This window comes from Antechinus flavipes, chromosome 5 (genome assembly GCF_016432865.1).
Source record: "Antechinus flavipes isolate AdamAnt ecotype Samford, QLD, Australia chromosome 5, AdamAnt_v2, whole genome shotgun sequence".
Classification (NCBI taxonomy): domain Eukaryota; kingdom Metazoa; phylum Chordata; class Mammalia; order Dasyuromorphia; family Dasyuridae; genus Antechinus; species Antechinus flavipes.
The window spans coordinates 223,816,124-223,828,635 of record NC_067402.1 but is presented as its reverse complement, the minus strand read 5'-3'; the positions used below and the strand labels follow the sequence as shown (position 1 = coordinate 223,828,635).

Genomic DNA, 12,512 nt, shown 5'->3' with positions numbered 1-12,512 from the left:
ACATCTCCTTGTAGGATTAAATCAATCATACTGAACCATGCTAAATTAGATAACTATTGTCTCTATCAATTCCACTGACTTAGTACCTTGTAAGAATCCTTTGTTTCAAGTTCAGAATTCTGGCCTGTAATAGAGTTTGTCTATTAGGAAGCAGCGTTCAATGAAAAGTGAGACCAGAAGTGACTATGAACTGGATGTCATAGGATTGGAGCGAATGGCCATGAGAAACCAGGATAGAGTGCAGATATTAGGGACAGGGAGAAATTCAGGACAGGTCATGAGGACATTTTGAAGGAGAACAACTTTGGAACTGGGTCTGCTCCTCTTTAGAGGCTGGAGATGGGCTATGGCTGGGGCTGGGTTTGACTCCATCCTTTGGACCCTCTACCTCCTTTTCCTTTATTTGAGGCATTAATTTGCCAAATGCTGTAAAGGGTGTCTTCTAGAAGACAGTTTCTGTCATAAAGGACTTATTGTCAGATTGGGGAGATGATATTTTGACATATAAAAGATAACTAGCCATGTCGGAGTTGGGGGGGGGGAGGGAGAGGGGAATTGCCTTGATTCATAAAGGGAACCTTTATGAAGATGAAATATAAGCTGGGTCATAAATAAATTCTCTAGAGAGAATTCCCTAGTCACATACAATTGTGTGTATGTGCTTTTTGCTTAGGGGTGACAGTGTGTGTGCTGGCCTTAGTCAGCCTCCAGAATGGAACAGTGGGAGATACATTACTGTTGACACGTTTGGAAAAGAATACTCCCCCTGTCACTATCCAGATACCCACCGCCCAAACCAAGGTAAGTGCCAGAGCAACTGGAGGTTATAGCTAGAGAGGGATTGATATTGTATATTTTGGGTAGAGGTGGGGATGATGTGGAGAGAGGGGACAATGGGAGATGCTATTGTTTTGTCTTTAAAAGATGCCTCTGAGTTTGGCTTTGGGAGAGTTTGATGCGATCCAGAAGGAACAGAAAGAGAATAGCAGCTGTACAGAGAAGTCCAAGTGGTGGGCAACTCGGCTGAAACTGGATCGAAGGATGGAGGTACTTGGCTAGGGCAGGAGAAAGAGCCGTCACTGTTCTCTGTGATGTAGTATTTCAGTCTTTTCTTTGTGTCCTTTTCAATCAAAGGTACATTGCCAACTGAAGTCTCTTGTTGCAGTAAGCAGCCATAGTACAGGGAGAAGGAGCACTGTGCTTGAATTCCAGTCTCAGCATGTGCCTGTGTGACCAAAGACAAATCATTGAATCTCTCAGCCTCAGCTTCCTCATGGAGCTAATAATGTTCACATATCTCCCTATTGGGTTTTAAATAGATTTGTATTGATAATTTGTTTCATATTACTTGTATCTTTCTTGGTATTTCCCTCCCCCTTCACTGACAGTCATCTTCTAGAACAAAGACTTTTTTTTTTTTTTTTAAGAACAAGAGGGGGAAAACATCACGTAAAAACTCATTAATAGATTGAAAAAATATGTTATAAATAATGTGGCATACCCATGGATTCCCTATTTATGCAAAAGAGTAAAGGCCAGGAAAAATAGCTGCCAGTTGCCAAATTTATTCTTGGTAATTTCACAGCATCAATTTTCCTTTTTTTTTCTCTCAGTAATTTTTATTTTTCCAAATATGGTTTCCAACATTGATTTTTGTAAAGATTTTGAATTCCAAATTTTTCTTCCTCCTTCTCATACTTCTCTTCTCCCTGAGACAGCAAACAATCTGAAACAGGTTAAACATATACAATCTTTTAAACATATTTCTATATTTGTCATGTTGTACAAGAAAAATCAAACCAAAAAGGGGGGGAAAAAACATGAGAAAGAAAAAGTAAACAAACATACAGGCAAAAAAAAAAAAAAAAAAAAGGTGAAAATACATGCTTCAGTCCATTCAGTCTCCATAGTTCTCTCTCTAGATGTAGATGAGTATTTTCCATCCCAAGTATGTTGGAGTTATCTTGAATCACTGCATGGCTTAGAAGACCCAAGTCCATCACAGTTGATCACCACATAATCTTGTGGTTATGTACAATGTTTTCTTGGTTCTGCTCACTTCACTTAGCATTAGTTCATGTAAGTCCTTCTAGGCTTTTCTGAAATCAGCCTGCTCATCATTTCTGATAGAACAATAATGTTCCATGTGTGTGCATACCCTTTGATCCAGCAGTATCTCTACTGGGTCTATATCCCCAAGAGATTATAAAAAAGGAAAAAGGTCCTACATGTATAAAAATATTTGTAGTAGTCCTTTTTGTAGTGACAAAGAACTAGAAATTGAGTGAATGCCCCATCAGTAGGGGAATGACTGAATAAGTTATGGTATATGAATGGAATGAACTATTATTGTTCTATAAGAAATGGTCAGCGGGACGATTTCAGAAAAGCCTAGAAGGATTTACATGAACTGATGCTAAGTGAAATGAGCAGAACCAAGAGAACATTGTACATAGCCACAAGATTATGTGGTGATCAACTGTGATGGATTTAGCTCTTTTCAGCAAGGCAATTCCAATAGATTTATAATGGAAAGAGCCATTTGCATCCAGAAAGAGAACTATGGAAACTAAATGTAGGACCAAAGTATAGTATCTTCACCTCTTTTTTGGTTGTTGTTTGCTTGTATTTTCTTTCTCGTGTTTTGTTTTGTTTTGTTTTTAATATCTTGATCTGATTTTTCTTGCATAGCATGACAAATATGAAAATGTTTAAAAGAATTGCACATGTTTAAATATTGGATTGCTTGTTGTCTAGGGGAAGAAGGAAGAAAGTAGGGAGGGAGAAAAATTTGCAACACAAGATTTTGCAAAGGTGAATGTTGAAAACTATGTTTGCATATATTTGGAAAAATAAAAAGCTATCTTTTATTAAAAAAAAAAAAAGATACTGTACTGTATGCACAATTTTAGGGTCCTTTGGGCATAGTTTCAAATTAATCTCCAGAATGATTGGATCAGTAACTTCACCAACAGCACATTAGTATCCCAATTTTCCTACATCCCCTCCAATATTTATCATCTTTTCCTATCATCTTAACCAATTTCAAAAGTGTGAAGTAGCACCTCATAGTTGTTTTAATTTGCATTTCTCTAATCAATAGTGATTTTGAGCATTTTTTCATAAATCGCTTTTAATTTGTTCATCTGAAAATTATTCATATCTTTTGATTATTTATTGGTTGGGGAATGACTTATATTCTTATAATTTTGAGTCAGTCCTTTATATATTTTAGAAAATAAATCAGAAATACTGACTGTAAAAATTGTTCCCAAGCTAATCTTGCTGCATTGGTTTTACCACATTAATTTTTGTGATAGTTGTTTCCATTATTAAAATCCCTATCTATGTTGGTGTTGGTAGGGCTTTGCTTATTTCACTTTGTATGAGTTCATGTTGATCTTTCCATGTTTCTCTGGATTTTCCATGTATAGCCTAATAATATTCCATCACATTCATATAGCACAATTTATTTATCCATTTCCCACTTGATGGGAATCCACTTTTTCAATTCTTTGTTTCCCTAAAAACTTGCTGCTGTAAATATTTTAGTGTATGGAGAATTTTTTTTTTTTGGTCAAGAATTTACTTTGAAGATCAATGAATTGTTTTGTTTTGGTTTTTTTGTATTTTATTTTTTATTTTTAATACACATTGCTTTATGAATCATGTTGAGGGAGAAAAACCAGAGCAAAAGGGGAAAAAAAAAAAACATGAGAAAGAAAAAGTAAACAAACATACAGGCAAAAAAAAAAAAAAAAAAGGTGAAAATACATGCTTCAGTCCATTCAGTCTCCATAGTTCTCTCTCTAGATGTAGATGAGTATTTTCCATCCCAAGTATGTTGGAGTTATCTTGAATCACTGCATGGCTTAGAAGACCCAAGTCCATCACAGTTGATCACCACATAATCTTGTGGTTATGTACAATGTTTTCATGGTTCTGCTCACTTCACTTAGCATTAGTTCATGTAAGTCCTTCTAGGCTTTTCTGAAATCAGCCTGCTCATCATTTCTGATAGAACAATAATATTCCATGTGTGTGCATACCCTTTGATCCAGCAGTATCTCTACTGGGTCTATATCCCCAAGAGATTATAAAAAAGGAAAAAGGTCCTACATGTATAAAAATATTTGTAGTAGTCCTTTTTGTAGTGACAAAGAACTAGAAATTGAGTGAATGCCCCATCAGTAGGGGAATGACTGAATAAGTTATGGTATATGAATGGAATGAACTATTATTGTTCTATAAGAAATGGTCAGCGGGACGATTTCAGAAAAGCCTAGAAGGATTTACATGAACTGATGCTAAGTGAAATGAGTAGAACCAAGAGAACATTGTACATAGCCACAAGATTATGTGGTGATCAACTGTGATGGATTTAGCTCTTTTCAGCAAGGCAATTCCAATAGATTTATAATGGAAAGAGCCATTTGCATCCAGAAAGAGAACTATGGAAACTAAATGTAGGACCAAAGTATAGTATCTTCACCTCTTTTTTGGTTGTTGTTTGCTTGTATTTTCTTTCTCGTGTTTTGTTTTGTTTTGTTTTTTAATCTCTTGATCTGATTTTTCTTGCATAGCATGACAAATATGAAAATGTTTAAAAGAATTGCACATGTTTAAATATTGGATTGCTTGTTGTCTAGGGGAAGAAGGAAGAAAGTAGGGAGGGAGAAAAATTTGCAACACAAGATTTTGCAAAGGTGAATGTTGAAAACTATGTTTGCATATATTTGGAAAAATAAAAAGCTATCTTTTATTAAAAAAAAAAAAAAGATACTGTACTGTATGCACAATTTTAGGGTCCTTTGGGCATAGTTTCAAATTAATCTCCAGAATGATTGGATCAGTAACTTCACCAACAGCACATTAGTATCCCAATTTTCCTACATCCCCTCCAATATTTATCATCTTTTCCTATCATCTTAACCAATTTCAAAAGTGTGAAGTAGCACCTCATAGTTGTTTTAATTTGCATTTCTCTAATCAATAGTGATTTTGAGCATTTTTTCATAAATCGCTTTTAATTTGTTCATCTGAAAATTATTCATATCTTTTGATTATTTATTGGTTGGGGAATGACTTATATTCTTATAATTTTGAGTCAGTCCTTTATATATTTTAGAAAATAAATCAGAAATACTGACTGTAAAAATTGTTCCCAAGCTAATCTTGCTGCATTGGTTTTACCACATTAATTTTTGTGATAGTTGTTTCCATTATTAAAATCCCTATCTATGTTGGTGTTGGTAGGGCTTTGCTTATTTCACTTTGTATGAGTTCATGTTGATCTTTCCATGTTTCTCTGGATTTTCCATGTATAGCCTAATAATATTCCATCACATTCATATAGCACAATTTATTTATCCATTTCCCACTTGATGGGAATCCACTTTTTCAATTCTTTGTTTCCCTAAAAACTTGCTGCTGTAAATATTTTAGTGTATGGAGAATTTTTTTTTTTTTTGGTCAAGAATTTACTTTGAAGATCAATGAATTGTTTTGTTTTGGTTTTTTTGTATTTTATTTTTTATTTTTAATACACATTGCTTTATGAATCATGTTGAGGGAGAAAAACCAGAGCAAAAGGGGAAAAAAAAAAAACATGAGAAAGATAAAAAACAGAAAAAAAGAAATGAACATAGCATATGTTGAATTACATTCGATCTCCTTAGTTCTTTTCCTGGATGCAGATGGCATTTTCTGTCCAAAATCTATTGGGATTGCTTTGAATCCCTTGTACCACTGAGAAGAACCAAGTCTTTTGTAGTTGAGAAGAACAATGTATTGTTGGTTTTTTTTTTTAACTTTTTATTGATAGAACCCATGCCAGGGTAATTTTTTACTGCATTATCCCTTGCATTCACTTCTGTTCCGATTTTTCCCCTCCCTCCCTCCACCCTCTCCCCCAGATGGCAAGCAGTCCTTTACATGTTGAATAGGTTACAGTATATCCTAGATACAATATATGTGTGCAGAACCGGACAGTTTTCTTGTTGCACAGGGAGAATTGAATTCAGAGGGTATAAATAACCCCGGGAAGGAAAACAAAAATGCAAGCCGTTTATATTCATTTCCAAGTGAAGAACAATGTATTGTTTTTTTTTCTTTTTTCTCTTTTTTATTATAGCTTTATATATACAAAACATATGTATGTGTAATTTTTCAACATTGACCCTTGCAAAAACTTCTCTTTCAACTTTTCCCCTCCTTCCCTCCACCCCTTCCCTAGATGTCAGGTAGTTCCATACATGTTAAATATGTTAAAGTATATGTTAAATACAATATATGTATACATATTTATACAGTTATCTTGTTGCAGAAGATCAGATTTAGAAAGAAGGTAAAAATAACCTGAGAAGAAAAAACAAAAATCCAAGCAAACAGAGAAACTTACATGAACTGATGCTAAGTGAAATGAATAGAACCAGGAGATCATTATACGCTTCAACAACAATACTATATGATGATCAATTCTGATGGATGTGGCTCTCTTCTACTTTTTCTGTTATTGTTTGCTAAGAACAATGTATTGTTAACAGCCAATTAATTATTTTGTTCTTGGGGTTAAGGGACTTGTCCAAGGTCACACACCTAGTGAGTTAAATATTAGGTCCTCTGACTCCAATGCCAGTGCTCTATCCACTGTACCATCTAGCTACCCTTAATGAATTGTTAATATCTGACTGCGTATCTGACTGATAATATCTGACTAAGCAACCCTGTACTTAATATTTATATCATTCTTGTTTATTTTCCTTCAATTCTTATTAAGCTTCTCCTGAAGCTCCTGAATAAAAAAAGGGGGGAAATTTTTTTTCTCATCTACTACAATTAGGAGGAAGGATATGTGGGTCAAGTATCACAAAAAAAAATGTTCTCAGGGTTCTATCTCTGCAGTATAATTTATTATCTTCATCTCTCCTTACCCCCATTTAGGACCTCATCACTTCCCTAGAGAAACATGTACTAGGCTGTTGGAAGGTGATGCTGGTACCCTTCACTGGGAGTCCAAGCCTGACCCAAGAGGCTTCCTCTTTAAAGGACTCACTAGGGCAATGTGGCTGGAAGACTCCTGACCCTACCTTGCTGCAGGTGAATTAAGGAAAAAGGGGTTGGCTAAAAGCCCAGGTAGGGGAGAGGTCAGTCCCATACTTCCTTAAGTGAAACTATAACTGATTTTTTCCTGCAGGTGGTTTTGGGTGCTGCCCATACCCTTTCCCCTCAGGACGTTCAGGCATTAGCCAATGGTCTATGCCATGCCCATCCAGAAAAAGCTCAGGAGCTACTACAGGAGGCCATTGAACGTTGGAAAGGCCAGACTGGGGAAAGTAATGGACACCTAGTTCTGGTGTTGGATAAGGTGAGGGATAAGAAATCTGATAGACTTGCTGACTTCAGTCTGTGAGACTGTATTCTTATAAGAGAGTTCTTCCCTTTCAGCAAGGTCCAGATCAGAATAGTAACTTCTGTTTTCTTCTCCTTAGGACTTGCAGAAGCTGCCCTGGGAGAACATTCCCAGTCTTCGGGCACAGCCTGTCACTCGGCTGCCCTCACTCCGATTCCTGCTCAGCTACTCCCTTATCCGAGAGGTAGGAGCAGAGGGCAATTTGGGGAAAAACCTGAAAAAGGAGAGGCCATGTACTTGGGGGACAGTGAGAAAGGATCTGAGGCTTGAGGATGAGAGGAGTTTTAAGTACTCCTAAAGGTTTATCTGACTCAGAAGTTTTAATCATTAATAGATAGAAGTGTAGCTGCTAGGGTTCTACTATAGGCTTCACTTATCAGGCTTAGCAGAAAAGTCTCTAAGAACCTAAAGGAGTAGAGCTTCCAAACACAGGTAAGACCATCCAAAGGTCAGCAGTAGCCCCAGATTGATCAGTCTTATTATGTATTCTCCCTCTGATGGGCTATCTCCCTCCTGACTCAGTTTTGTTTTCTTTTCTAAGATTCAGGGCCTCCATCTGCTTGTCCTGTTTTCAAGCTACTTTGATTCCCTTTTTTTGTCCGCTTCTCTTCTGGATCTGACCTGCAGCTCCTCATTCTCCTGGTCTCCTTTTCCCAGATTTTCTCCAGATTTTGACAATTTAATAATAGCCCCACCTTGAAGTTATGGAGGACTTTATGGGTTCCTCCATACAATGCAGGCTAAAAAACATAATTTGGGCAGGAGTAGGAAAAAATATCTGGAAAAGAACTTCACCCCGAATTCCTACTTATCACTCAATATGTTAGGGATTGACCCTGTTAAAATCTGAAGATTGAGATATTGCAGAAATTGTTTGGTAGCCAGATTTGGCCACAGTTTCAATTGTCTATCTGTGTATCAAGTGGGTGGATCAGTATAGGTGAATATTGGAGAGCTCTGATTCTGCAGTGACTAAATCTGTTTAGGGCCTCTAACTTAGTGCCCATAAAAAAGGGGTCCTTATGGAAAATCACATTGCATGCTAAGAGTGCTGGACTTGGCTTCTGTGATGTCCCCATTGTGTTCAGTTATAAATTGTTTGAGTACTATGAAACCGAGAAGGGATTATGGTACCAAATGGAACCTTAAACTAGGGACCAGACCTATATACTTTCTTTGTCAGAAGCAAAATAAGTACTAGCTGGAAAAGTTCAAGTTCATTAGAAAAAATTGGAGTTGTGGTATAATACTATACCTAAGAAGGACCTACAAGATGATACCTGTACTTAATTTGCCCATAACTCCCTGATGGGTGAATATTCTGGTTAGTCATTGAGGCCTTGAGCCCTGACTTGGAATGATTTGTGGGGCTTAATTCCTTCATTTCTCAAAACTGATTTTCTTTTATATGTAGGAAGCCATCCCTTCTGCCTGAATCCAAGAATACAGTTATCTAAATATCAAAAATTTTCTTCCCTATCTTTATTGAACTAGATTATAATACCTTAGTGCAGCAATTTGGATCACTTCCTGTCTGCTGAGCATTTGCAGACTTTTAAACACTACAGCTAAATAGTATCATATGACATTGAGAATGAGAAATGGCTTCTGACCGTCAAGGCCATCATTGTGGTGGTGCTATCTGGAAGGTGCCAAGTAACCAGCCCTAAAGTTGTTCAGATTAATCACTGAAGTCTAGAAACACCCTCAAATAGCTAATAAATTAGGCATTTTATTTGGTAGTTTCCATGCTTTAAACTCACTCTCCAGTTGCCATAAACATTTAGTTAGCATTGTGTCAGGGTATTCACCCTTTTTGGAGTTAAAAGTTAAGTTCACGTGTCAGCTACTCAGCCCTTACTTAGAATTATTCCCTCAGGGTTGTGGACTTGCTCCATCCCAGTTTGAGTCTTGTCCTTGTCCTAATAGGTAACAGAGACCTTTCCTCACTTTCCTCAATTCTGGCTTCTCCCATGGCCTCTTGTTCACCTGTCATAACTGCTGGTGGTATTTCCAGTCTCTAGTCTTCTCACAAAGCTCATCTCCTACTTCTTAAATCTGAAGCTTACCCATTCTCGGACTGGCAGAACAAAGGCACCAATGAGATATTAGTATAATATTTGTGCTGCCATGTCTCCTGCCTCCGGGACATTTGAGTTTCTCTGTTTCCTCACTAAATTAGTTTGTTGTAACATTAGAAAACATTCAGTTTTCTATTGGGAACAGTCCATCCTACTCCAAATGCAACCCTTGTCTCCATTAATTCTTTGTTCCTTTAGGAGAATTAGAGGTAGTCTGGGCTGACTTTAAATCAAGTTTCCTTGAGTCAAGATTTAATTTATAAACATGCCAATTAATGTTCTAGTTAGTTCCTCCAGGTGGAGAGTCACAGATTCCACTTCCATTCAAGGACAGGGCTCCTGGAAACTAAGATTTAAATTAGAGACTTCCTTAAAGTTCAGATTGTAATTTTCAATCCACTACCTCACTTGTTTCATATCTACCCCATTTTCTGTCAACCCTGTCCAGCATTCTTCCTCCTGTCTCATATGAGTCCCCTCCACTTCCCCTTCCCCCCAAAAAAATGCTCTATTAGAAAGAAGATGATTTTATCAGCTGGGTCTGGCTTTCTTTGCTCCCTGGTTCTCTCCTAGTGATGTGGGGCAGAAACTTAGCTTTGAGTTGTTGGACTGTGATCCGATCACTTAAGTCCCAGTACACAAAATTGTGTGATGGGGCAGAATTTCAGGGATGCAAAATCATGATGTGCATGAAAGGAGGTGGAAATGGAACTAGATCTGCAGATATCCATTTCTTTTAACATTGTCACCCTCAGCTGCCTGCCTAATCTGGCTTAAGACCCCTTTACTTATTCTTGAATTTTTTCTCAGCCCATAGGTCTCATCATTTTGGTGATCCATTCTTTCCCACTCTTAATTTTTTCTTCACATTTGCCATGTCTGTCTGTTTTATCCTAAGAGTTGGGTTTTCCCTGGCTACTAGCCCCAGTGAAGGTTTCTGCTGCCCTCTGCTGTCACAACAGTACCTTTTTAGAGGATGTCAGTTCAAGATCATTCTATTAGCACCTGATCCCATATTGGATGGGGAATGGAATGGAAATATTTCTAGTATCTACCTAGAGTTGTGGCAAGACAACAGAATCATAACTTAAAATGTTAAGTTATTTGTTCTTGTCATTTGGAGGGATAATAAACATTCATCTTATTGATGCAGACCCAGGCTTCATCAGTATTGAATAGGGGAGTGAATCCACAAAATACCTTCTACATCTTGAACCCGCAGAACAATCTAGGAAGCACAGAGGATCGATTCCGAGACAGATTTTGCAGGTAGGATGGGGGAAGTACATAGAATGTCCAAGGGGCCACTTAGCAGGGATCCCTGACTTGGTGGGAAGGGCAGGGAAATGGGTTCTCTAATTTCACTCACCTTTTTGGTATTTATACTTTTTCTACATACTTATATTTTGTTCCTCTCTTCAGTGAGGCTGGCTGGAAGGGGCTGGTTGGTGAGGCCCCAAGCCAAGAACAGGTTCAGGCAGCCTTGACAGAGCATGATCTATATATGTGAGTATTTGGGATAGAACAAGGGCCCTGAAGGGATAAGAATGGGTTATGTTGCCCTTTCTTGTGGGGATCTCTTGAAAATTGAAGCTTCAGAACTTATTCACTGAGGAAAGTTCTGCAGAAAAGAATGGTTGGTGATATGGGCAATACAATGAAAAAGTAGTTTAAATAATAGAAACTTGGTCACAGGCTTATTCCACTTCTGCATCAGTTATGCAGGACATGGAGCTGGTGCCTCCTTCCTGGATGGGCAAGCAATTCAGCGGCTCAGCTGCCGAGCAGTAGCCTTATTGTTTGGGTGTAGCAGTGCTGCCCTCGCTGTACACGGGAACCTGGAAGGGGCTGGCATCGTTCTAAAGTACATGATTGCAGGCTGGTGAGTTTTAACTGGGGGGATTGAGTCTGGAGAAACAATTCTGCCCCAGCTCCCTCTTTGTCTCCCTCTTACCCCTCTTTTTTTCCCTTCTCTCCCGTCACATTTCCCCCACTCCCAAAGCTAGCTTTCCTAGCCTTTCTCACACACACTTTAGCTTTGAAATTCGGAGCTGTAACTGAGTTGATTCTTCCTTACTCCCATGCCCAGAGCTCTCCAATGACCCACCTTTCCTTTTGCTCCAATTCTGTCCTCAAATGAACTGGCAAGTGGGTTTTTCTATCTATAAATCTACCCCAGGCCTCTAAATTAACCTCTTTCTTTTCTTCTATTCTCCTAGCCCCCTGTTCTTGGGAAACCTGTGGGATGTGACAGACAGAGAAATAGACCGCTACACAGAAGCGCTGCTTCAGGGCTGGTTGGAGGCTGGCTCAGGAGCTCCCCTCCTCTCCTATATTATCCAGGCACGACAGGCTCCCAGACTCAAATACCTCATTGGTGCTGCACCAGTAGCTTATGGCTTGCCTGTCTCCCTCCAGTGATAATTAAGAAAAAAGTCTCTTTTATAGTCTTTACCTCTGGTTACTTTACCCGATTTTTTTTTCAATGTTTATATGTGTTTTTACTCATTTAATAAAGTTGTTATTTAAGCTTTGTCAGGTCTGGCTTATATGAAGAAATTGCTGAAAACATTTCTCTGCCCTTCAACTTGTACTTTTGATGGTGTTTTGATAAACTTGAGCTTTGTCCTGGACGTTTCTGTGACCTGTGGGTTCTCTTTGTGCCTTTTCTCTTCGTTTAACATAAAGGCCAACATTTAAGAGGAGAAAGTGAAGGGGGGAAGGGAGGCAGTGGCATCGGCTTTAGAGTCAAATGGGTCTAACTCTCCCAACAGAAAATGTTTCTGGGAAGGAATGAAGGGAAAAGCTGAGATGAGGGTGTGGGGGAGGGTCTGTGGCAGTTGAAGGAGCCTTTGGAAGGCCAGGCTGTTTCTCTGCCTCAGATGTCAAGAGTACCACAAAGTTGCCTTCAGAGTGGGTGGGCCACCTGGCAGCCACAGGCAATAGTAACCTTCACTTCCCGGATCGAGATACAATGTGCTTTCAGTCATCAAGTAAGGGGTTTCTGGCTGTGCTGGGCA

At 38.4% G+C, this 12,512-nt stretch overlaps 1 protein-coding gene across 2 annotated transcripts in view; it reads left to right on the top strand.

The window, feature by feature from the left end:
- The window catches only part of ESPL1 (extra spindle pole bodies like 1, separase), a 40,736-nt gene extending 28,710 nt beyond the window's left edge, over positions 1 to 12,026 (top strand). Inside the window, exons 22-30 of one of the 2 annotated variants that reach the window (XM_051962028.1) lie at positions 674 to 801; positions 925 to 1,047; positions 6,943 to 7,098; positions 7,196 to 7,366; positions 7,491 to 7,595; positions 10,646 to 10,761; positions 10,915 to 10,998; positions 11,210 to 11,374; positions 11,712 to 12,026. In XM_051962028.1, coding sequence (XP_051817988.1) covers positions 674 to 801; positions 925 to 1,047; positions 6,943 to 7,098; positions 7,196 to 7,366; positions 7,491 to 7,595; positions 10,646 to 10,761; positions 10,915 to 10,998; positions 11,210 to 11,374; positions 11,712 to 11,913 — 1,250 coding nt within the window. In that variant the 3' untranslated portion in view covers positions 11,914 to 12,026. Of the gene's footprint in view, positions 1 to 673; positions 802 to 924; positions 1,048 to 6,942; positions 7,099 to 7,195; positions 7,367 to 7,490; positions 7,596 to 10,645; positions 10,762 to 10,914; positions 10,999 to 11,209; positions 11,375 to 11,711 lie in introns of those variants that run through there. The other variant, XM_051962030.1, reaches the window with a different exon arrangement.
- Positions 12,027 to 12,512: the final 486 nt, after the last annotated feature.